Source organism: Pelophylax lessonae (genome assembly GCF_965119305.1).
Source record: "Pelophylax lessonae genome assembly, chromosome: 2".
Classification (NCBI taxonomy): domain Eukaryota; kingdom Metazoa; phylum Chordata; class Amphibia; order Anura; family Ranidae; genus Pelophylax; species Pelophylax lessonae.
In genome coordinates, this window is record NC_138769.1 from 388521249 (window position 1) to 388547413 (window position 26165).

Consider the following 26165-nt stretch of genomic DNA (forward strand, 5'->3'; position numbering starts at 1 on the left):
TTATCTTTTAAGGTGTCACTAAAAGCAAAACATTTTTATTTTAATTTTGGATAGAGTAAGGGAGGATTGTAAGCCCTGTCAGTTTTTTTATCCCTCTATAGTGTGTACTTGACTTCATTAAAAACACTAAGTGCCATTTCTGTTTGCTGCTTCCCTTCTCTGCTATCAGTATGAATCACTTCTGACAAGTTTTTTTAAACATCAAGAGAAAAAAGGTGACAGGGGAAGGTGCTCCAGCATGTAGCCTGTGGTTGACAGCCTCAGCTCCATTCCTGTGTGCTGTGTAAAGGAGTGCGTGTTACTTCCCTCCAATTAGCTCTTAGAGCTCTCCACACTGAGCTATGCAGAGTGTAACTCCAGCTCTCTACCACCTGTTTCCTGACAGCTGTAAAAATTCTGTACTTTAAAAGATGAAGAATAAACATGAATGCAGATAAACAGGCACCACTTATGTTTCATCTCTGTGTATCACACAAGGCCAGTCACTTCACTGGGTATATGTAAGGGTTTACAACCATTTTAAAGTTTAGTGAGAGAAAAGTGAAAAAACAGACTTGGGCGCAACTCTAACCAAGTAGACTAGAATAACATTTGTTTGGCCACCTCCAAATGTTCCCAAAACATTTTAGCCCAAGAAAATGTTTACATTTTTTTTTTTAACAGTAAACTAGAAAATGTTTACAAATTAGTATCTTCTGGGTATATGACTCCTGACCACATATCTAAAATTGTGGTGGCTGTAGAGAGCACCACACTCTTTTCCACATTTGGTGGTCCTGCCTCAACGTATCTTGCTCCTGGATACAAGTATTTACAGTATAACACGATAAGATCAGTCTTAAATGTACATCTTACTCATAACTCATGGGAAGCCCTATTACATAGGCCTATCCCAGCCCTTAATAAAAACAAGAGAAAGCTGATGGGGTTTGTGTTCTTGGGGGCCCGGCAGACATTAGCCAAAGCTTGAAGACAACCATCATTTAAAGTGGTTGTAAAGGCTTAATGTTTTTTACCTTATTGCATTCTCTGCATAAAAGGAAAAAACCTATGATCAGGATCCCTGTAGCCCCCCCCCCCCCCCTATACACCTACAGTACCTGAGCCTGATCTCGATCCAGCACTGTGCCCAAGAGCAGCGGCTCTCTGTTATCTCAGTCCTTCCTCATAGGACAGAAAGGCAGCAGCAGGAGCCATTGGCTGCTGTCAATCAAATCCCATGACGAGGCAGTGGGGGATGGGGTCAAACAGTGCTGTCGGTGTCTATGGAAATCAAAAACTAAGGGATTTCCAGTCACTACTTACCAACCAGCCAAATTAACCTGTCTAACAGTATGCGTTAAAAACAGGGGTTTAGTTGCACACATTTGCAAATACATGCGTAAGCTGCAGGCCCCGCCAAGGCACCCTGATATCTGCAGTCCCTAACTCTACCTTTAAAGAGTCTTCACAATGGAAGCACATGCATTCTGATGAGATAGATGGAGGACAGGTGACTGGAGGGAGCCCACCCCTCCTTAAAGGCGCAGGGTCACACTGAACACCCAGCACATAGCACAATGGCAGCCAAGGTGGCAGTGCGTTGCCTGACCAATATAAACGTTATACGATATTGCAAAAAGTGGCCACCTCCTCCATCTATAACTGGTCTTGATAGTAAGGAGCACTGGAAGGGCAAACGCAGATCAAAAACGAAGGGATTTCCAGTCACTACTTACCAACCAGCCAGCGACCAGCCAAATTAACCTGTCTAACAGTATGCGTTAAAAACAGGGGTTTAGTTGCACACATTTGCAAATGCATGCGCAAGCTGCAGGCCGCGCCAAGGCACCCTGATATCTGCCGACCCTAACTCTACCTTTAAAGAGTCTTCTATGGAAGCAGGCAGCGCGTCTCGGGATCCAGCCTGCACAAATTACCCCATAGGAAGCAGCATGCACTTATCAAACAGGAGGAGCCAGGAGCGCCAGCAAGGAACCCCAGAAGAGGAGGATCAGGGCTGCTCTGTGCAAAATTAAAGGTTTAGAATCACTTTAAATTTGCTGAGGTTAAACACATGCTCATGGGAACTATGACACATAAGATGCTCACTTCCATACTTCAAACATAATACACAAAATTTCATAAGGTTTGGGACCCGTGGATGATGTATAATGGTGATTTGAATTTGGATCGCTCCCTACTTTCAGTGTGGCTGGGCTCACCGATTTACACAGATGATGCTGTTTAGTTGGGCCTAACAATAACTCTCTTTACCCTCACCCCTCCCCCCTTTCTCCTTTCCCATGTCCTATTTTTCTCTTTCATGCTTGCCCTTCTCCCTTTCCACCTCTCTGTTTCTCTTCTTTCTTTCTTTCCCCTTTTCTGGTTTTTAGTGTCTGAGTTAAGAGTGAATCCATTTACCTCTTCCCTTCCCTACAGAGGCACTTTATTTTCTCATCATTCATGCATCCCCATAGGATTTGTACCCTTACCGTTCTCACATAAATGACGATCCTTTGGAGTTGTGTTTTAAATTGCCTCTGTGTTTGTTTTCTGGTACTGATGCCGGTTAACTTGTATGCTTCTGTCAATTTGGCGAACTTGTATACCCATGGCCTGTTCTACTGTACATAATTTATTATTTAAAAAATCCAATAAAACATTTTAAGACATTTAAGGCATTTTTTTAAATTTGGAAAGAGTAAGGGAGAGTTATAACCCCTGTCATTTTTTTTGTTTGTGTCACGTACCTTGTGGCAGAGCCTGACGTGCAGAGGGAGAACTCTCGTACAGCCTTGGCTCAGGCACCACTGGAGTTGCAACAGTGGATGCGAGAGCGCAGTGGGGTAAGAATACCTGCGCTGGTCTTCCATTGGCAGCCGAGATGTGTGGCCAAAGAGTCACTGGACAGGACTGGATTTCTGAGCAACAGGTAGAAGCAGGTACAGCGGTGCGGATGCACAGCAGATGCAGGACTGCATCACTAGGCACTGGACGGAGCAGGATAGGCAAAAGACAGGAGCAGGGTCAGACAAGTCGGATCGGTCACAGATAGTAAGATATGGCATAAACAGCAGGCAGAGAATATTTGGTGTACAGGCAGAGGTTGGCAGCAGAATATCAGGCAGGAAAGCAGGTATAACAAAGTCTAGGCAAGCCGGGTCAGGACTGGAGATAGGCAAACGTGGTCAGACAAGCCGGGTCACAACAGAGATCAGTACAGGCACAGGAACACAACTCAGGTAAAGCAGCCAATCAGACTGCACTAGTGCAGCTGCTGTCCTTATAAATGCCATTTAGGCGCCAATGCTAAAACGGCTAACACGCGCATATGCAAATCTTTGTGCGCACGCTGATGTGCATCTGCCTATTACCTGAATGTCCCTGACAGTTTGGCTATCTGTGTCCCATTTCTGTTTACTTTCTGCACTGTAGCCAAAGCAGGAAGTGAGAGGAAATCCTTTCCAAAGTAAGGGAATCCCTTGTTGTCACCAGAAATAGTGTCCCTATTGGAAGATTTGGAATTTTGGTAAATTTTGGGTTTTCTGTTACTTTCACTGATTGATAAATAGAGAGGTTAAATCTCCCTAACGGGGGCACAGACAGCAATAAAAACCTGATATGTGTTCTATTCCATCTTTACTATATTAAAAACAAAAATGGGTTGGCTTTAGTTATACTTTAAATGTTCATGTGAAAACTCAGAAGTCCAAGATCCTTTATTGGTATTATAACACCATACTTTCCAACTATCCCAGATTTGCCTGGGCTGTCAAGCTTTTACCTAAGCTGTCCCAGGCTGACCATGTCCTGGGCAGGGCCCCAAAATCTGGGCTGCGGGTATAGCAGCAGCCTGTCACTGGCCTAAATCTACAATCAGAATGACATTTTGACCTCCTGTATCACTTTGCAGGCGTTAAGGGAGAACACTCAAGGAGGAGTATTTTACCACTGCCGGTGTTTGTGTGGGTGGAATGTGTACTGCTCTGATCATATGGGATGAGTAGGAGAGGAGGGCCGGCGGGGATCAGAGCAGTACATATCCTGTCCACACAAGCCACGGCAGCTGTAAAATGCTCCAACTCTGGGGTTCTTCCCTAACCCCTGCAAAGCGCAGGAAACTGCGGGGGGAAAAGTACAGTAGGCGAGATGTCATTCTGATTGTATATTTAGCTGAATGACAGCATGCCAGTACAGGTAAATCTGCTCTGCTTAAGGAGACCATATATTTTTTACACATTACCGCCCCCTATACTGTACCCTACTGACCCCAGTATTGTGCCCTCCTGACCCCCCGTACTGTGCTCTCCTGACCCCAGTATTGTGCCCTGCTGCCCCCCTGATCCAAATGTTATGCCCTTATGACCTCCCTGTACTGTGGCCTCCTTCCCATTCTGTGCCCTCTTGCCCATCCCCATACTTTGACCTGTTGACCCCTGTACTCTGCCCTGCTGGCCCCTTTCCCCTGCCCTACTGACCCCTCTCCCATGCCCTGCTGATCCCCAGTCCTCTGCCCTGGTGACCCCCTGTCCTCTGTCCTGCTGATCCCTGTCTTCTGCCCTGCTGACCCTCTGCCCTACTGACTTATGTACACTGCCCCACATACTACTGACCTCTGTACACTGCTACACATCCTACTGACCTCTGTACAATGCCCTACATCTTACTGACCCCTGTACACTGCCCTACTTGCTACTGACCTCTGTACACTGCCCTGCATATTACTGACATCTGTACACTAATGTACCTGGCAGCTACGGAGTCTTTTAGGAAGTCAGACTCACTATTTATGCTCACGGATAGGCCTCGGAAGGGGTTGTCTGTTTCCTGTCTGCGACCATTCCCAGATGGATCAGACATATGGTTATTCAGGCAGTGAGTACTACCCACAGCAGTACCAGCCACCAGTATCAACCAGCAGTGAGTACTACCCAAAGCAGTACCAGCCACCAGTATCAACCAGCAGTGAGTGCTACCCACAGCAGTATCAGCCAACAGTACCCACAGCAGTGCCAGCCAGCAGTACCCACCAGCAGTACCAGACAGCAGTAACCGCCAGCTGTACCCACCAGCAGTACCAGCCAGTAGTACCCACCAGCAGTACAAGCCAGCAGTACCCTCCAGCAGGTAAACCGCAGTGCATCCATGTGAAAGCAGCCTTAGGCCCCTTTCACACGATCGGTCTGTGCATTAGCGTGTGTTAATTGTTGCAATATGTTTTTTTAATACCTAGTTGTGTTCTGTCATATTAAAACGTCATGTCCTTGTTCATACATGTATGAACAAGGACATGACATTTTCTGGCTGCCTAAGTCACATGTGCTAGGGGTGCAAATAGCCCGCAGCACATAACTAAATATTCCAGCATGTGCAGTGTTTCTGACTCCTACCACCATGACCACTTCAAATCACTCAAGTGGTCATGGTGGTTAGAGTGTTCCTTTTAATACGTCTCAAAAGATGTAAACCTCTGTATACTGATTCCATTTCATTTGATCATCCTCCAATTGTGTTAAATTGTTGGGGGGGTGCAGAGGCGTGGCGTGCCACCTCCCTGAAATTAGTTTTTGCAGGTTGGGATGTCTGGTAATAACATCCCAATGTAGCCTTTATACCTTGAAACAAAAGCAAGGAAGCATGAAGGATACAATACTTAACAGGTATGTATTAGAAAGGGATAGGAAAAGAAGGTGATAGGAAAGTAGGGGGGTGGGTCCGTCTGGTGGATTCGTACGTCAACACGTAATGTGTTAAGCCTTGTTCTTTTGGAACCTGTAGATAGGCGAGCCAAGGAGAGCATACTTTGTCGAAAATGCTTTGCTTCTCTTGTAAGATGCTCACAATTTTTTTTATTCAGCATAATCCAAGTGAGTTTGCGTTTCTCTAACGTGGTGTCTATTTTGGCTGACAAAAATATGTAATAAATTAAGGTTTGAGTGTGTCTCGGAATGTTTTCGCCAGGTTTATTTAGTAGGGAGATGCTCGCATTCTTTGTGATATTGATCCAGAACCGGCGAACCGTGGGGCATGTCCACCACATATGCAACCATGTACCTATCTGTCCACAGCCCCTGAAGCAGCAAGCAGAAGTGTTTGGAAACATCTTGGCCAGGCATTCAGGGACTAGATACCATCTCGCCTGTACTTTGTATCCTGCTTCCACTAAGGCAACATTGAGAATGCCTCTGTGGATTCTTGCGCTCCATTTGCGCCAGTCCTCCACCTCAGGGGCAATAGACCGATCCCTCTTCCATGCCGACTGGTAGGATTGTTTAGAGACAGGGTTCACCTGTAGTTTGTATAGCATGGATACACCCCCACATTGAGAAGCGTCTTGCATGCATCTATTTTTGAACATCGTTCGAACTGCCATGTCCGTGTTTTCCTTTTGTAGAGATTTAAGAAAATGGTAAATTTGTTGTATTTGGAAATTCTCTGTTGGGGGCATCTCCAGGATACCTGTGTAATAGAATAGGGAGCATATGCCCATGTGATCAAGGAAGTTGCCTAATGAGATTAGTCCCTTATTGAACCACTAACTAAATATATCGGGTTGCATACTTGGTGGGAACATGAGGTTTCTGAAAAGAGGAGCAACAGGGATGTGCACGGAATGTAAATGCCATTTTCTGCAACTCATATCCCATAATTGTAAAGAATGGGAAAGTGTAGGGCAGAGGATAGCTCTACGGTATTTCCTTGGGATCCACAGGTTAATGTACAATTTCAAACAGGAGAGTGACCTGTAAAACTGTCCAAAACTGAAGGCAAAACTGCTTTAATTATACCTTTTAAACATTCATAGCTTTTAAATAGTTATTTTATGTTTAGAAATAAAGAGAATCTCCATTTTGGACTGTGTTGGCTGTGTCCTGTGTTTACACCATCAAATGTTCCTGCTAAGATACTCCTGCTTACTGCTAGCACTCCGTTAAGAGACAGGTAGGTAGGTACTGCATTGGGCTGCTCATTATTAACAGTCAACCAGCCCAGCAGTTGACACTAGTATTTCATGTCACCTTTTCTGTGTAATTTGTCACCTGTCTGGCCATTAAACAATAAATCTGCATCAACACTATGTTTGGTATTTATCCATTGTGCAGAGGTGACACTTGCTGCCACAAAGAATGTGGGGACACACCAAGTAACTAAGACTATAACAAGAGTATATTGAATATTAATAGATGTTCTACCTCAATATCATGAAGCAAGTGATTTAAATTATATCAACACATTGATATAAAAACCCTTCGGGGGAGCCACACCTAGTACTTGGGGTGGGCTGTTTCGGCGGTCCCCCTGGAGAACGGGGTTTGCCAGGTCTCGGCCAGGCAAACCATAGGAAGTACCTCAGTCCCTGTCAGGAGTCTTGCGCCCCAGGGGATCAAGGTATAGGTCCAACCTCTTCGGAGGCCAGACCATTTTCGCACACCCTCTGCAGTTTTTGTGTTTCTTCACGTTTGCATGTGTGCACTTTTTTATGCACCGGGTGTTAAGTCTTTTGAGTGTGTTTCACACGCTACGGGCTTTAAAAAAAAATATATATATTGATATAAAAACTGTGACTCTCCTCTCGCAGTGAACTTACCCTATATTCCTGATCTTAGAGGAGCAGAGTTTTATGAATCTAAAGTACTGGGGAATTTTTCAAATTTAAGGTGAATATTGCAGCAGGAGCTGGTTTTGTTATTTTATCTTTTAATGTGCTATTTTTTTAATCTTATTTTTGCCTGGGGTTCTGCTTTAAAATGTGACCAGTTATTGTGAAAGACATGTAACATTCACCCTTTATAAACAGAGTGAGTCCCGGTTCACACTAGGGCGACCTGTGAGGCGACCTGGTCGCCTCACAGGTCGCCGTAGGTCGCCTCCCATAGGGAAGCTGCGGACCCGTTCTAATAGGAGCGACACAAGTCGCTCTGACTTAGAAAAAGGGTCCGGAGCTTCTTTGGGGCGACCAGGAGGCGACCGCCATAGACTTCAATGTTATGAAGTCCGTGGCGGCCGCTCCGAGGTTGCGGCGTGCTGCTCGCACCGCGACCTCGGGGGTCGCGGTGCGAAGTAGCGTCGCCCCTATGTGAACGGGGCCTTAATGTTAAAACACTTTTTCTGCTAAAAAACAAATATTGGAATGTGTCAGAGAATATAATGGTGAATGTTTAAAGCGGAACTACACCCATAACAGCAACCTTCCCTCTGTTTATTCCCCCCCCCTCCTCTTACAAAAATGAGAGCATGTTTCGCTATTACTTTTTATTTTGCAGTACTATTTTGCTCTTCATGGCAGAACTTCCTGCTTTCTGGCCTAAGCCGTGCCCCACTGCCTCCTGGAATTTCCACATGACATCTATCCCAGAAAGCTGAACATGTGCTCTGCAAGATTCAGCATATGCATAGACTGGCTGCAATTGTGCTGCACATCTGCGCACACGCGAAGCAATTCTGTGCATGCACATATGTGTCACACCCGCTAAAGTGCCCATATACCAGAAGCTGGTGGCATGTGTGTGCACGTACGTCATTGGATATTCCTCCTAAAGTGAATTTTTAGCTCATTCACTAAGCTAAGGGAAACTTTCCTTGCAATCTGAACAGCCGATTTGCCTCTGGTAAAATAAAAACAGAACATTGTTTAAAACAATAATTTATTTTATAAGACATGATTTTAATATAAAACATAAGCCAAGATAGAACATCAGCGGTAAACTTTACAGCAATTACATATATATAACAGCTGGAAAAAACATTACATAGTATAGTCACTTCATACAGTATTAGTCACAGCTAAAACACAAGTAAATGTTTAAAATACATAGGTCTGTAGCATGCTGGTACTTATCAGATACTGGAGTAAAAGAAAATTGAATTATTGTCCATAGCAGTTTTTCTTTTTCCAACCTGCCCCCTGATGGATATGGGTAACATAGACTATAGGGTTGGTTTGCTACAGGCAAGTAGCCTGTTCACTTTCCAAGAGAATTTGCATTTTGAATGTAGTCTCCAGAGCTTAGTGAATGTGATGAAAGTTCACTCTTCAAAGAATACACCATCACGTACAAAGAAAAAACATTTTTTTTTCACTTGTATATGATTGGATGATGCAAGTCATCAAGAGCATCAACTCATTCACTAAGCTCTGGGGAAAATGCCCTTGCAAAGTGCAATTTCCCTGTAATAACTCAACCCCTTTGTTACTACTTCCAGTTTTGGTAAACTATTCCCAGAATGTCTTTTTTTAGTGCAAGTTACCAACAAAAAAATGTTGTATATATTTATATATCTAATAATTTGTAAGATCTAACTATATATGCTTGTTTTTATATAAACAGCCACAGCATACTGTACTACATATCCTATAGCTCAGGAGTTCTCAAACTGTGGGTCGGGACCCACTGGTGGGTCGCGAGCTGCGTCTGAGTGGGTCGCGAAGAGCCAGAAATCACTGAGAGCGGGCCTGCTTAAATTGTGCTGTGCGAGCCTGCGCACATTACAGAGAGCCAGGCAATCAAATCGCCATGGATTGAGGACCCGCCCACGCAGTTAATGGAGACTGATCTGCATTTCCCGTGAGGAAGATACTTGCATCAGTAAGTACGTCTGTTGGCTGTTATGTAGGATGTGTTCATGGGGTGCAGAGCCAGCTCCTCTGTCCTGCTGGTGGCAGCGGTGGTGGCTAGACTGGCGGCGGGATTCTCTCAGCTATTGCGGGCAGACAGCAACCTTGGTGTCATAGGAGGACCAGGTGGCCTGGCGGTGTCAGGAGTTCATGGCAGCTTCTGTGACCCCAGTAGAGGATCTGAAGGAGAAGAGCCAGGACACCAAGACCAATATAGAGCTCCTCATCATGGAGACTCTGGGTGAGGTGTGCTGGGCCCTGGAGAGGGCAAACAGGGGCTTCACCTTCACTATGGACCGCTGGGAGAGGAAGTAGGGTGAGTGCCATATAGCCTTATATTTATTTAAATATTAAATGTATTCAAAAATAAATTAAAAAGTTGTAAATTGATATTTAATTTAACATCCCCTTCCCTTTAAAATATGCATTATTATTAATAAAATTTGCATTCATTTAGCGCCAACAAATTCCGTAGCACTTTACAATATTCAATTACAAGCAAGTGGGTCCCGAGAAAATAACTGTATTGGGTCTCGGCCCAAAAAAGTTTGGGAATCCCTGCTATAGCTCATTCATTTAGTGATGAAGACGACCACTAAAATGTAGGGACCTAAAATAGTCTTTGGACTCAGATGGCAAACGTAAAGCAATAGGAAACATTCTATATTTATTTCCAAATCTTGAAAGCTTGAATGACCTGTAAAGGTTTTGAAAAATGTGTTCTTTTAGTGGTTTATTCCTTTTTAAAAGGTGTGTACTTCAAAACATTGGAGCTGTGGTCGTTTGACATTACATCTTTCTCTTTTTAAAGAATAAAAAGTAACCCAACACATTTTTGAAAATGAATGGTGATCTATATACTGTATATTTCTTGTCTCACCAGTATAACATATTAACACCTACTGTATGTGCTCAGTTTAAGTGGGAAATCCTAGTGAAATACCACGTGCCAACCATAAAACGTACATAGCTCCTCATCGGTGAATAAAAGATCATTTGACCAGGTAGAAATACCAAAGCACTGAGGGTAATAGGAAGGTCAGGGCAGATGATCAGGCAACTGCCTGATCTGCCTAATGAACAGAATATCACCCCGTGCAAAAATAATTCCAAAGGCCATTTAATGTTTGATCTGGCATTATCAGGTATAAAATGGTAAAGGTAGTTGTGCTTGACAGTGACTACATCCATCTGTGTGCAGTATCATTGCTAAACTATATGTTTTTGTATATATTAGAAAAAATGGTCACTCCCTATCCTGCCAAAATAAAAAAGGAACAGGCCATGGTCAGCATGTGTATAGGTAAAGGCACACATTGGGGTAAAGTAACTGTTACCCAACCCAGCTTAATGGTTAGACACTCCCAGGCTAACCAATAAGTGAAAAGACTATTTCAGGATGGATTTGCCTGACTGATCACCATGGTTTTCAATAAAAACTGGGCCGGAGGTGTCTCTAGGGGGCATGAAAACACACACCCCAGATAGCAAGCAATTGTGCAGCGAGTTTGAAAATGACTTGCTAAGCTATTGCTAGGCTTCACAAGTTTGTTGCAAAATTGCAGCAAGTCCGCATTGAATGACTCCAGATCAAATTTCTTTGCAAACATTCTGCAAGTCTGCTGCAAGTTCTGGTTCTGTTATGTTGTGCAATAGTCTTCCCACCACAGGGGTCACTGTGGCTGAATTTTCTTGCTGTAAACTTGCAGAGCTCTTGCTGCAGACTCACCATTGCAACTTTGCTCTTTCTAGAAACTCGCCATCTAAATTTGCTACAAATTGGTAAAGTGTCGACTAGAACTTGTGCTGCAAGTGCTCTGCAAGTGTACAACTTGCCAGTGAAAATGTTCAGCAAGTTAACAAGACTTAAAATTCAACACTGCCACCAATGTGATGCAAGTTATTCTTGCTATCTTGGACTTGTTCAGTGCAATTGTGCATGTATTTCTTTATACAGACAGCCATGTGACTGCTACCTCATTTCTTCCTTATCCCTAAAGGCCCGTACACACGTACCGATCGTCGGCATACAAACGTCGGTGGACGAAGGATCTGCCGATTGTACGCGTGTTAGTATGGTGCCTCCGACAGATGTCTGCGCACAATCCGCGGACAAAAGTCTTTCGTGCAAACATGAAAATATTTGTATGCCGACACCAGAACGGACGATTGTTCGCCTGTCAGTACACAATTCGGCCGACAGACCGCAGATTTGCAAGACTGGGCATGCTCAGAAAATAGAAAACACAGGGAAAGTTAACCATTACATGACATCACTTCTGCAGTCGGCGGACAAAATTCTTGTGCTGTCCTTGTGCTGTCTTTGCACTTTTCAGCAGACACCGACATCCCGGGGAGAAAAGAGGAACATTTGTAAGCCGACCATCGGTACGTGTGTACGGGGCTTTACTCTCATCAGACACCTGCTCTTTGGGGTGGGGGAATGACTTCATAGATGGCTTAACACTAAAATGTCTAGACTAAACTATAAGAGGATCAGCCTTTGTAACCTAGGCATACAGTTATGTAATAAACTATTTTGGTGAAAAGATCAAATATATAGGATCAGTTCTGTTTGATGGGTGGGAATGAGGAGATTTCTTAATCATTTTACCACAACTCAAGCTTAAAAATAGGATTTTCAATTAGAAGTATGCTGATTTTTATTATTGTGTGGTTCTGTTTCGATCCTTATCAGCTGTTTACTGCTACTTGTGACCCTTAAGAGATAGCCCTACATTAATACCTACCATTTAGGCAATCTGAGCTTCATTTCCTAATTTAATTTACCCAGAGTGCATTTTGCCTATATTCCTTTGAAAGAACCACTAGGGCTAGTGACAGCAGCACTATGGTGTCACCACACCTTAGTAATTTATCAATAGGAACGTAGCTAAACCCGGTTATTCTTGGTAGGATTAAAGATGTCCAAAATCTCCCTTCTGGTGGTTATACAACAGTAAAAACGGGATTATGGATTAAATAGAGCTCCCCCACCCAAAAGTGTCCGACTTCCAGTTTAACTTAAAACTGTCAGGAACATTTTAAATTACAGTATGAAATAATACATATAAAAACAACGAAAGCTTGACACCAAGACCACAATAAAAATCATGCACATAGAGAATAAAACTGAAGACACAGCGAACAGACTTTTTTTACATTTATAATACCAGGCAGCCTTTGTTTCAAAACAGCAGCGCAACATGTAAACTAAAATATAAGGCTTGTTCTAGTGTGAAAGTGAACTTTGCATTGATATTTGATAATATATTTACTTATAATTTGTAATACTGAAAAATAAATGTGGTAGACTATTATCTTATGTGATGTATTCCTTTCTAACAAATGATTTGACTAATACAGAGCAAGAATCATTGACAAAAATAACCATTGCATCTGTTAATAGTGTGTACACATTGCTCATCAAAGAAGTGAGGCACTTGCTCATATGAGCAAATTTATAGTAAACTGTGTGTTGTTTCAGTAAGTTAAGACAAACATAAATTTATCCATAACTTATTATGACCAGTAATGCTGGAACAAGACCAAAAGTGAACAGAGACTGTGGTTTTTTTCTATTGTTAAAAACAAGGTTAAAAACTGCACGTTGCTCAGTGGCTTTCTTGAATAAAATTCCCAGTATAAATGCCGTTACAAAAAGTAGGAAAGCTCCTATATTTTTTCTATGTACCACACAATTTTTGTGGGTATAACATGCTTCTTAACGACCTTGGTTTCCTGGAGACATTCGCAGTGGTGATGGGCTTTTTGGGTGAGCCATCTGTGAATTAAAATTGAATATTTCTAAGCATTCATTTAACTACCATTTTGTATCTAGCGATGTACAATTTAGCATTAAATAGAACTTAAAAAACTAACTTGAAAACATTTTGACTATGCATACCGTCAGCCCATGTTCACATCGGCCCAATTTGACATGTCAAATCACATGCTAAATCGGAGCCTATTGCCCTTAACTGCACTGTCCGAATCTGACGCGACTTTGCGGCGCCACACCGATTCCCAAAAGTAGTTTTTGCACTACTTTTGGAGACTTCGGGGACGATTTCAATAGACATCTGTGCAAATGTCTGTCAAATCACCCCCGAACTCGCACTGAAATGTGGGTTTGAAATCGTGGGAGTTCAGCTGAACTCCCACGATTTCAAACCTGCCCTCTGTGTGAATGAGGGCTTAAAGTAGTGGTTAAGTACGCTATAATTTCTTCTTTTCTCCAAGGTGGGTTATGCCATAATGTACGTACTAGTTTGCACAGCATATTATGGCATACTTACCTGTCAAACTAAGCCCTCCAGCGTTGCAGTGATTAATCCGGTGCTTCCATCTTCTCCCTGGTCTTCCTTACGAGTTCTGTGCCTTTGACTGCTTGACAGGCAAGGCTGCAATGACGTCACTCCCACATATGCGCACGGGAGTCACATCGCAGTGGCACAGATTGGGGCCAAAAATGTTCGCCGAGCTGCACAAATATGGCTCAGTGTTCATAGTTACATAGTAGTTGAGGTTGAATAAAGACAATAGTCCATCCAGTTCAACCTGTGTAGGTGTGTGTGGCCGTAATCATCTCTCATACCCCTTAATGTTCTGATCCTTAAGATGTATGTCCAAGAGTCTTTTGAAAGTAGCCATACTTCCCGCAGAAACTACCTCTTGTGGTAGAGAATTCCACAATCTTGTAGCCTTAACAGTAAAGAACCCCCTGCGTTGCATGAGGTTAAAACGCTTCTCCTCTAATCGCATTGTATGTCCTCGCGTCCTCATGCAATCCCTGCGACTTAATAGCTTTTTTTATATGCTGAGATCACCATTGAGGTATTTGTAAATTGCTATCATGTCCCCTCTCATGCGTCTCTTCTCCAGGGAGAATTAAGCTATTGTAGACGCTCTTCATAATTAAGGTCCTCCAATTCCCTAATTCGTTTATTTGCCCTTCTCTGGACTCTCTCCAGTTTCATCATGGCGTACAGGCAGGAGGAAGCATTTATGACAGAAGAAACCGATAGGGTCTTTTCTGTCATACATATCCTGCCTGTCAGCAACTTTTCAAAATAATAAGTTTACTGCCACTTTAAATTACAAACCTAAATGAAAACATAATACACTTGCCTGAAATTTTTGCCTGAGAGCTTTTGTCATTAAAGGAGTCAGTCCTGTGCCATTCTCTTTGTTATCTCTATCATATATTGGGGTTCCTCCTGGGCTCCTAAAAAAAAAAAAAAACACCCAAAAAAGGAACAAAAAAAAAGTTAGAGAGTTGCTCTTCTTATGAAAGGTGTACTATATGTATTAATATACTGCCAAAAGAATGCAATAAGATTTTTTCTTTTTACTATCTCAGTACAACAAAGGTGAACAAACCAGAGTATATTTGTTTGCTATGAATTATATCAGGCAGAAAATAAGTCTGGCTATGCCTATGGGTAGTCATAGGGGGTATACTCCCTCTCTCTGCTATAGGTACTCAGTTTTGTTACAAGCAGTGTCAGAGAAAATATAACTCCACAGAGAGGTGGGTGCTGTGTCCGTCAATGAACATCAGAGAAATTGATTTTTACGGTAAGTCAAAAATTAAATTTTCCCTCTCGTTCATTGACGGACACAGCTCTTGATATTCCTAACCATCAGGATGTCCCAAAGCAGTGTTAAACATGAGGGGTGGGAACTGCAAAAAATTCCCAAGGCTAAAGACAGTACCCAACCAGGCAACAGGGGTTCAACCAAAACAACTGGAGCTCACCTGAAAAAAACAATACACCATCAAAGAGGAGCAAGTTTTCTAAAAAGCAGCCTGCAAAACCTTGCGGCCAAAAAAGGCACCTGCTGATGCCAACACATCCACTTTTTTGAACTTTGTGAAAGTGTGCACCGATGGTCAGATGGCTGCCTTGCAAACCTGCGTCACTGACGCCTGATGACGGAAGGCCCAGCAGGCACTGAGCGCCCAAGTAGAGTGCGCCTTGATAGGGAAAGGAGGAATCTGACCTCTAATGGAATAGGCCTGAATTACTGTCTTTCTGATTCATCTGGGAATGGTCGCAGAGGAAAACGGACATTCCTGTCCGAGACCCATCCATAAGCACAAATGGTGAGTCTGACTTCCTAAAAGACTCCATAGCTGCCAGGTACACCCTAATTGCCTAAATCACATCCAAGGCATGCAAGGCTATTTACTTAGGATGTTTTGGCCAGGGACACAGGGAAGACAACACAAGGTCTTCATTCAAATGTAAATCAGGGACAACCTTTGGAAGGAATGACGGACAGGGACGAAGAACCACCTTATCTCTGTGAACCACCAAGTAAGGTGAATGACAGGATAACACAGCCAGTCAACACAATGTCTTCATTCCCACCTTCTGAGACATTGTAAACAAGGGAAGCTCCCAAAGAATCTCAAAGGTAAACTTCTGGAGGACCGAAAGCACCAAATTGAGGTCCCAAGGCGGCAACGGAGACCGCACTGGAGGAACCAAGCGGCGAACACCCTGAAGAAAGGTACACACCAGGGAGTGTATGGCCAAGGGTCATTGAAAGAAGACCGCCAAAGCTGACCCCTGGCCTTTAATGGTACTCAAGGCCAATTTCTGTTCAACCTCCAGTGAAGGAAGGTCAAGATCCGAGCCACGAGAACGAGCGAGGATGAACCCCAAGGGACTCACACCACGCGATGTACATCTTCCATGTACAATTGTAGATCTTCTTAGAAGTAGATTTCCTAGCTTTTAACAGCGCTGAAATCACCAATTCAGACCAACCCCTATCCTTTATTACCTGGCTTTCAACAACCAAGCCATCAAAGCCAGCGACTGTAAAGCAGGGTGGAAGATTTGCCCTTGGGACAGCAGATCCTCCCTAAGAGGAAGCTTCCAAGGAATGTCAGCCACCAGCTGCACCAGATCGGCGTACCAAGCCCGGCGAGGTCAGTCCGGAGCCACTAAGATGACCAGAATCCCTTCTCCCTTTATCCTGTGTAGAAGTCTTGGCAGAAGCTTTAGAGAAGAGAAGGTGTAAATCAGACGATACTGACCCCACAGGGCCACCAGCCCGTCTCTGGCATCCGCCAGAAGATCCAGTAACCATGCCATGAATCTCTGTACCTTTTTGTTGAGCCGAGACACCAACAGATCCACCTCGGGGGTGCCCCACCGGAGACACAACTGATGAAAGCACATTCCCCCTGATCCAACGCCTGCCGACTGAGGTAATCCGCCTGCCAGTTTCCCACTCCGGGAATGTGTACAGCGGAAAGGGCTGGAACAAAAGTTCTGCCCACCTGAGAATGCTGGCTACCTCCAAAGCCACCAGGACACTTTTTGTGCCCCCGGCTGTGGCATTGTCTGATTGAATGCGCACTGGACATCCTTGGAGATGATCTGTCCAATGTTCCAGGCACAGTCTGATCGCTTGGAGCTCCAGGATATTGGTTGGTAGTCTGGACTCTTCCAGGGTTCAGACCCCCTGAGCAGAATTTCTGTCGAACGCCTCCCCACCCAGACAGGCTGGCATCCGTAGTGACCACCGTCCAATACAAGGCAAGGAAGGATTTGCCCTGCTGGAGTGCCGGAGAACAAAGCCACCAGATCAGGGACCCCTTTGCACCCCAACTCAGCTGGAATTGGTTGTCCAGAGACTGCGGAGTCTTGTCCAATTTGATCCGAATCTCCCTTGCAGGGACCTCGTATGGAACCGTGCAAACAGGACCGCCTCAAAAGGTAGACACCATCAGGCCCAGCACTCTCCGGAGGAATGACCATCTACTAGACAGCAGAAGGCGAATTGCAGCCTGCAGTTTCTGGAGTTTGTCCAGAGGAAGGAGTACTCTGGCTAAGGCCGAGTCCAGAGTCAGACCCAGATAGTTTAGTTTCGTGAAAGGAACCAAAGCAGACTTATGAAGATTCAGAATCCAGCCAAACTTCCTCAGGGTCTGTATGGAGATCTCCAAGTTTTCCACCAGCGCAGTAGGAGACTCTGCTCGCAGAATAAGGTCGTCCAAGTAGCCCAGGACCACGATCCCCTGCTGACGTAGCAACCAACACTTTCGTAAAGACCCAAAGAGCGGAGGCGAGACCAAAGGGAAATGCCACAAACTGACAATGCTCCTCTTCCACGGCAAAGTGGAGGAAGCGCTGGTGACTGACACATATAGGAATGTGAAGGTAAGCGTCCTTGATGTCGATGGAGGCAAGAAAATTTCCCTGATGCAGGGAAGTCACCACAATGCAAACAAACTCCAATCTGAACTTCTGCACCTGCACAAGAAGTTCAGCACCTTGAGGTCCAGGATTGGAGGCACCTTGCCTTCCTTTCTGGGGACTGTAAACAGGCTTGAGAAAAACCCCTGAAAATGTTCCAAAGTCGGAACCAGGACAATCACCCTTTGAACTAAAAGGTCTTGCAATGCCCCAAAGAGAGCCTGTAAGCAGACTGGGGACAGACGGATGTTGGAAGGAAAGAACCTTTCCAGCGGGTAAGAACAAAACTCGATCTTAGAGCCGGACCGTATGACTACATGGACCTACTTGTCTTGTATCGGGGAAGTCCACGGGTCCAGAAATCAGTGAAGACATCCCCCTACTCCAGATACGGGTGAGGGCGCACCTTAAGGCTGAAGGGGGCTTGTCCTCAGGTCTGGAGAAGCCCACTCTTGACTTGCCAGACCAAGTTTGCTTGGACCCTTGTGAGACCTATAGCAATGTCATCCAGGGTAGCACCAAACAGGCGATCTCCTTAAAACAGGAAGATCAGTCAAGGCCTTTTTAGAAGTCTGGTCCGCAGACCAAAACTTGAGCCAAAAGACACATTGAAGGACCACTGTCGAAACAGAGGGCTGAGCCACTAGGGGAGCCGCATCCAAAGAGGCATTACAGATGCCCCTGGACCAGCTGGTCCGCCAGCTTAGCAAGGGCAGGGGGAGGGGCTGCTCCCCCTCCAGGTGACCGTGCAACAGCTTAGCCCATTTGATCAGAGTCTGCTACACTAGGGCAATGGTGAATATCGGCCTTAGTGCGAACCAGCCAGAGAGTACATATTGCGGGCCACAGCCTCCGCCTTCCCGTCAGTCAGGCCCTTCAAAGCCAGAGACTCTTCAACCAGAATCATGGTTGCCTTGTTTAATCTGGAAACCGGGGGTCCACCACCGGTGGAACAGTTCACTTCTTAAGAAGGGACTCCTTATAGGGGTATCGCCTAGCAAAGAGTTTAGGGACCTCAAGGGGACGCTTTGGCTGTCCCCACTCTGTAGTGACAATTTTGCCAAAATAGAAGGGACAAGGTTACACCTTTGCCGCTCTGGATGGCTTGTAAGTGCCAGAGGGGACCTGTGCCTCCGTTGCAGCTGCGTTCTCCATCTTTAAAGTCTCACGCACAGATACAATCAGTGTGTCCCCCAGCGCCTTTTCGTGCGCAGTTGCAGAAGTGGAAGAATCCTCCTCACTATCTGAAGATGTAGGGCGCATAGTCGTAGACCCATGCATGGTGACCCAAGTCCACGGCAGCTGAATCAGATTCAGGATCTGAGGGGACAGATGAGGCAGGGGAAGACGGGGGGCGTTTTTTTTGCCAGCCTGTCACCCAAAAGCCAACTCCACTGGCTGTCAGTGTGTCAATGGATGGTTGGGACCCAGAGAGTCCCGTGGTCTCAGAGAGGGGAATCAGTTTGGGAGATGTGCTCTAAAAGACTCCATGAGTCACCAGGGGTACTCCACAAAAAAGTGTAAAACACTACTAAGGGCCACCCCCTGCTCTGGCAGCACACCCCATTGCCAATCACAGAGCACCTAATCGATCTTCAGCAGAGAGGGAGAGGACCCCACCAGACTCCCCACCCCACAGAAACCAGGCATTGCAGCCACCAGGAGAATCTGCACTTCTTGTACAGCGATCAGGAAAAGGAAAGGATCCAGGAGTCAGCCACAGGGGATGAGGAGGGGCTCCCACCGCTGAAATCACCGCCCATAGGGCTCCACTGTCATGATCGCCGCTGTTTTCTTTGACAAACCATCGCAAAATGGACACTGGACTACACAAACATGGCCGCTGTGCATTGCAGCACAAGGGCTACAAGAAAATAGCAACCCCGCTTGGCACCACAAGGCTCCCAAGGACCCAGAAAGGATGCCTAGGTCTCAGGACAGGCACAGGCAGGACGGGGGACCTGGCAGGAGCCCCCACCAGGTACAACCCCCCCTCCCCGCACAGCCGATCATCTGGTCGCCGGCGGTGCACCCCCCATCGCCAGCATAGCGCCCTGCCCCCACCCCGAGAGGTGTAACAGACCACCAACACAGCCTCAGCATTAGTGGAGGGGGGGAGGGGTAGGATGGGTGGACAGATGAGGGGGGTGCCTAAGGGGAAGGAGGCAAACCCGGGGGTCTGACCTTCCCATGAAGGGGCCCACGTCCACCCCAAAACCCTCCAGGGGGAGAGGCGGGACAGCTACTCACCATACCAGGAACCGGGCGGGCACTGCTCCAGACAGAACCTCCTCACCATCAAAATTGGGGGCTCTCGTCCAGGAGGAATACTGCGACTCGGGGTGAGACCCGGACGTATGCGACCTCGCAGGCCAGCGCACGCTCGCTGGACAGACAGGCATGACCACTGCATCTAGATTATCCAGCCTCTTGCCCAGTCTGGTAGTTGATTGTAGATCTCGCAGGAAAAATCAGGAGAAAAAAAAATATCTAAAAGAAAAAAAAATTGCCAGGACCAAAGATTGCAGCAAGGAACTAGGTCCTTACTTCTGACTAGGCAGAAAAAAAAGTACCTATAACAGAGAGAGGGAGTATACCCCCTGGGACTGCCCATAGACGTAGCCAGACTTTTTTTCTGCCTATTGTACTACTCCTGTAGGGGGCAGTATAACCCAATGGTAAAGGATATCATGAGCTGTGTCCGTCAATGAATGAAAGAGAAACATGGGTACAAACAAATTGCCACTGCCCTCACCTATAACTGGCCTTTGAAGCATGGAGCACATGGAAGGGCGACGCATGTCAAACAAGACCAAAGAAAATTTGCAGTTCAACTTACTGATCGGCCTGCAACCAACCAAATTATCCTGTCCAACCATATGCGCTAAAAACAGGGGTTTAGTTTGCACACATTTGCAAATAAATGTAAGCCGCAGAGTCACTTCATGAAACCCCAGTATTATCTTCAGTCCTAACTCTACATTTTGAACAGCTCCACTGTGGAAGCACATGCATTTTATATTTAATCTATTTTTATTGAAGTTTAAAAAGTGCATAGAACATACTGAGATAACCAAAACAAGGAAACACCAGTCGGAAACAAATCGGGATCAGTAAAAAAAAGAAAGCAATAATAATAGGTCATAGGTACTGGACATAATATTATATAATGACACATGGTCCTGTGCATTTCACATATGCAGGCAACCAAGGCCCGAGTCCATTTATGCAAAAGGTTCGTATAACAGTCAATTCTATTAAGCATCATATAGTAAATATATAACAGAACGTTAATGTCCCGGGCAATGAGACCGCAGGACGGAAGGGATAAGAAAAGGAGAGTAAAGAGGGAAGAAAGAGAGGGAAAAAAAAGGGGGGGGGAAGGCAAGGGAGAAGAAGAGTGAAAGGGAGTATGAGACCCAGGCGTTGTTAAAGCACATGCATTTTAATGAATAGGCAGGGGGCAGGTGAGCCTGAAGGCCTTAAAGGCACAGGGGCGCTCTGGATACCCAGCACATAGCACAATGCCAGCAAGGGTGTGCAGTGCGTCCCCTCACCTTCGGTTGGATGCAGGCTGGTTGGTAAGTTGAGCTGGGAATTTTTGTCTGCGTAAAACATAGGGAACAAAGTTCTGCTATATGACACTGGCTTCTAAAACCATTTGTGCTGATCAGTACAAAAATTTTCAGTGTAAACAAAAATGAATTTGGTAATCACAATAGTTAATCTGTATTTTAATGAAGACATTTGAGGAAGATGCCATTTAGCTAGAGGAAATAGAATTAAAGTTTAGCAGGATGGAAATACTATATACCTCAGGTCAGTGATAAGCTTACCTCATCATATTGACTTTTCTAAGATGGCGTCTCAAGTCGAGAGGGCTTTTACTATGCGCATCTCTGTATCCAGTGAAATAATACAAAAACATACTAAGTGAATACAGTGTACATGTAAATGCTAGTGTGCTTTCGATAAAGATTTCCAGTTAAACGTCTTACTTAAAAACATGTGCGAGCCGCCTCGGTGGTATCTTAGAAGCACTCTTCAGACTTACGCCTTTTAATGCGGATATGGTGATCTGTGGTATAACATCATATTTGTGTACTGCCATCTTAAAATATTGCAGTGGGACAGACATGAAAGAAATATATTAATTTACTTGAATAGGAACACAAATTAATCTCTTAACAATGTTGCTTGCAATACTGTTTAATCTCTTTGGCACACTCAAGATTGGAAGATCATTATAGATTATAAAATAATAAACCCTTTACTTCTAAGAAAAAGTAATTATTATTTTACAGTCTGTTACAGCAAGAGACAAAGTTTGCCATCCACTGTAGTTATTATTTAGCATCTGCCAGTCTATAACTATTCTTACCATCATTATAAAAACTGGACCATCTAGAGAGGTTAACATGCAACCATAAGCATGCACCTCAAGCAGAACTAAAATCTCTAATAAAAAAAAATAAATACATTTAAAAGAAAATGGACTGTGTGCAGATGGGCTTTTTATTGCAGAAGAAACATACAATGCCCTTCTGCAAAACAAGAAAACCTATCTGCCTGCTCACAGTCTTCTTTAGAAGGCTTACATACCAGAGGTGGGGGACTCGAGTCACATGACTTGACTTAAGTCAGACTTAAGTCACCAGTTTGAGGACTTGAGACATGCTTGACTAAAATTAATAAAAGACTCAACTTGACTTTGACTTGGTATTCATCAATTGAGACTTGACTTTTAACCACTTTACCACTGGAGGATTTTCCTGCTGTACGTCCAGGCCACTTTTTGCGATTCGGCACTGTGCGACTTCAACTGACAATTGCGCGGTCATGCAACGCCGTACCCAAACGAAATTTACGTCCTTTTTTTCCCACAAACAGAGCTTTCTTTTGGTGGTATTTGATCACCTCTGCGCTTTTTATTTTTTGCGATATTAATAAAAAAAAAATCGAAAATTTTGAAAAACAACAATATTTTTCTACTTTGACAGTTAAAAAATATCCAATATATTCAATTTTTGTCATATATTTAGGCCAACATGTATTTAGCTACATGTCTTTGACAAAAAAATTCTCAATGAGCGTATTTTTATCCGCTTTAAGACCGGAAGATTTTACCTCATTCCTGACCAGGCCATATTTCGCGAATCGGCACTGCATTACTTTAACGGACAATTGCGCGGTCATGCGACGCTGTACCCAAACTAATTTATGTCCTTTTTTTCCCCGCTAACAGAGCTTTCTTTTGGTGGTATTTGATCACCTGTCCGATTTTTACTTTTTGCACTATATACAAAAAAAGAGCGACAATTTTGAAAAAAATAACAATATTTTTCACATTTTTTTATATGAAATTCCCCCCAAAAAAATGTAAAAATCAAACTTTTTTAACATTTTAGGCCAATTTGTTTTCGGCTACATATTTTTGGTAAAAAAAGAAAAAAAAAATCGCAATAAGCGTATTTTAATTGGTTTGCGCAAAAGTTATTGCAGCTACTAACTAGGGGTAATTTATGTCACTTTTATTGTTTTTTTTTTTTAAACTAGTAATGGCGGCGATCTGCGATTTTTTTTTTTGCGGGACTGAAACATTGCGGCGGACAGATCGGACCCTTGACTGACATTTTTGACAGTTTTGGGGGTACCAGTGACATTACTACAGTAATCAGTGCTATAAATATGCACTGTTACTGTAAAAATGACACTGACAGGGAAGGGGTTAACTTTTATTGGTGATCAAGGGGTTAATGTATGCCTGGTGCTTACTAACGTGTGTGGGGGGAGGAGACTGTGTGACACAGGCACAGATCGCAGGTTCAGCTATGCTGAATCCTGCAATCTGTCACAGTTTGTCACTTAGGAGATCCGCCCGCTTTGTTTACACAAGCCGGCGGATCTCCACACTCGATCCCCGACGATTGGGGAAGAGTGGCGGTGATCACGTAGGTCGATGTCGCTGGACGATATCGAGCCACTTGGCCGCAGTACCGCAGTACCAGCTCAGTGAGCGGTCGGCAAGTGGTTAATTGAGACATATGACTCGAAATGACTTTACTTTTTTAAGTTAATAAAAATTTGCATTTTCTCAAGATGTGTTAAAGCAAAATCAATGTGCCTGTTATATTACCTAAAACACCTCAGTGTGTTCTGATTTTTAGGACACTGGCTGTTTAACAATGGAAATACTTAACATGTTTTTAGTGACTGTGGTGTTGATGACCGGACGAAGGATTTTGAGCTGTTTGGGCATTCAAAGTGTTTCTTTCATATGCCAAGAAAAAAGCACTAAGCCATTTTGTTAATGTTGAAAATAAAACAAAACCTTTCCTCACTACTGACTTTTAACTGATTTAAAGGTGAAAATTGGGGTAGGAACAGTATTTTGACTTGATTTGTGACTTGACCAAAATAAATGACTTGACTTGCTTGACTTCTAGCAGGGACTCGACTTGACTGGCTTGCTTTTCGCCACAGTAACTTGGGACTTGCTTGAGACTCTAAGGTTAAGACTTGAGACTTGCTTGTGAGTTACACATGTGTGACTTACTCCCATGTCTGTTACATACTGACAAAGATCCTGTGTGTCGGGATAACTGAACTCCTGTGTAAGTGCAGGAGTGATGTCATCATGTACCGAACAATGAAAACAGCCCCAGCCGGGCACCTGGAAGAAGCTTTGTAGCTTGTAGTGTGTGGCCATATTGAGAATTATTGAAAGAAACTTACCTTTTGTCTTTCATTATTATCTTTTGTATTTCTTAATTTAACATTCAAAAGGTCTTTAATTGTTATTTGAATGGGCCCCTCTGGTTTTGCAGGTTCCTCCTGAAGAGAGTACAAGAAGAAAATTGTAAAGCTAGAAGCCAAATTTATTATATCTCTGTTGTAGCACACTCTGTTGTTCAAAATAAGGCACATTTTTATAAAATTTAGTAAAAGTTGCCCATATAATATAAACCACTGATGATCTGGATCACATCCACATTTCTATACTTCACTGAACAACTGAAGATAAAGTTTTGAGGCTGCTCTACCTTTACTTTTCTCAGCTTTAACCATGGACTTAATATCATATGTAAGACTTACCACCTTTTCACTGAGCCTCTCCTCTAAAGGTGTGGACAGATATATATTCCCACAAGCGCTTTTTTGACACAACCTACAAGTTTTGGGCAGAGCGAACTTGAAGGAGGGAGAACCACATTCTTTGTCCAACAAGCAATACTCCTTTGCTACAGACTATACTAAATTATTGTATGCTCGTTTTCTAGCTTTTAAATTTTTCCTCTTGAAAAGTATTTGATTGGAGACACGTGAGATGGTAAAAAAAGACAACCATATCTAACCTTAGGCGGTCTGGTACTTCCAGTTTTCTTCAGTATAGGCAAACGGTTTAGAAATGGTAAGGCTAGGGAAGGAGGAATTGGCGGTGGAGGGGGTGGTGGAGGGGGAGGTGGAGGTAGAGGAACTTGTGGTAGAAGAGAAGGCAAAGTACATTCTTCTGCTGCTTGCACATTTGATTCCTTAATAGAGGAAGCAGCGGTTGCTTGCTGACAACTTCTGCAGATGGAATTTTCTGATACACTCGAATTAGTTCCTTTATCCTAGAAGAAAATTAGGCAACATTTAATAGTATCTACCTGGGAAATAACCCGTGTCTCATAAGTTTATTTTAGAAGTAAAATAAATAGGCTTGGTTTATGTACTTTGTGATAAATGTTGGAAGCCCATTTCAATACATTTTGGAATTCAAAGTGATAGGCACACACTTTTTCATTGGCTTGTTTATAGTATGTGAGTATCCTCCTCATGAATAAAGAATGAGATTGGCTTGTGTATGTTGTGGCTGGGCTTTGTCTCCATTTTGCATCACTTCCTAGAGATCTGATGCCCCAGAGAGGATATGAAAGCATAGTATACACAGGCCGAATGTTGGGCGACATCGGCCAGTTAAAAAAAAAAAATGTCCAAAATTCAGGCCTGTGTGTATGGCAGCCGGACCGATGAAAGTCGGCTGTTCAGCTGGCAACTGTCAGACATTCCTCCTGGAAAACCAGCATGCAACCAGCTCCTGATGAGCGCTTTTAGCAAATGGCTGGGAGCGCTGACTGGAGTGTTCTGGAGGGGGGCAGAACACAATAGCACAGCAGGTTAGATTGTTGTACTAACATTGGATTGTTAGTACAGCGGCTCCGATCTGAGCTGTGAGGTTTTTTTCGAGCAGGTTGAATGAAAAAAAAAAAAAGAAATAATAGTAAGGATAAGGAAGGAAGGATGTGCTCATTATGTAATGAGTAAGGCTTCAATTTTATATGTTCACCATGAGACAAAGATGAGGTACC

The 26165-nt window shown here is 44.0% G+C and overlaps 1 protein-coding gene across 1 annotated transcript in view; it reads right to left on the minus strand.

The window, feature by feature from the left end:
- Positions 1-13322: 13322 nt before the first annotated feature.
- The window catches only part of PRR11 (proline rich 11), a gene marked incomplete at both ends in the record, with an annotated part of 29598 nt that continues 16755 nt past the window's right edge, over positions 13323-26165 (minus strand). Inside the window, 6 exons of the mRNA XM_082248090.1 lie at positions 13323-13382; positions 14729-14825; positions 21651-21713; positions 21813-21925; positions 24550-24648; positions 25170-25427. Of these exons, the coding sequence (XP_082104216.1) occupies positions 13323-13382; positions 14729-14825; positions 21651-21713; positions 21813-21925; positions 24550-24648; positions 25170-25427 (690 nt within the window). The remainder of the gene's footprint in view (positions 13383-14728; positions 14826-21650; positions 21714-21812; positions 21926-24549; positions 24649-25169; positions 25428-26165) is intronic.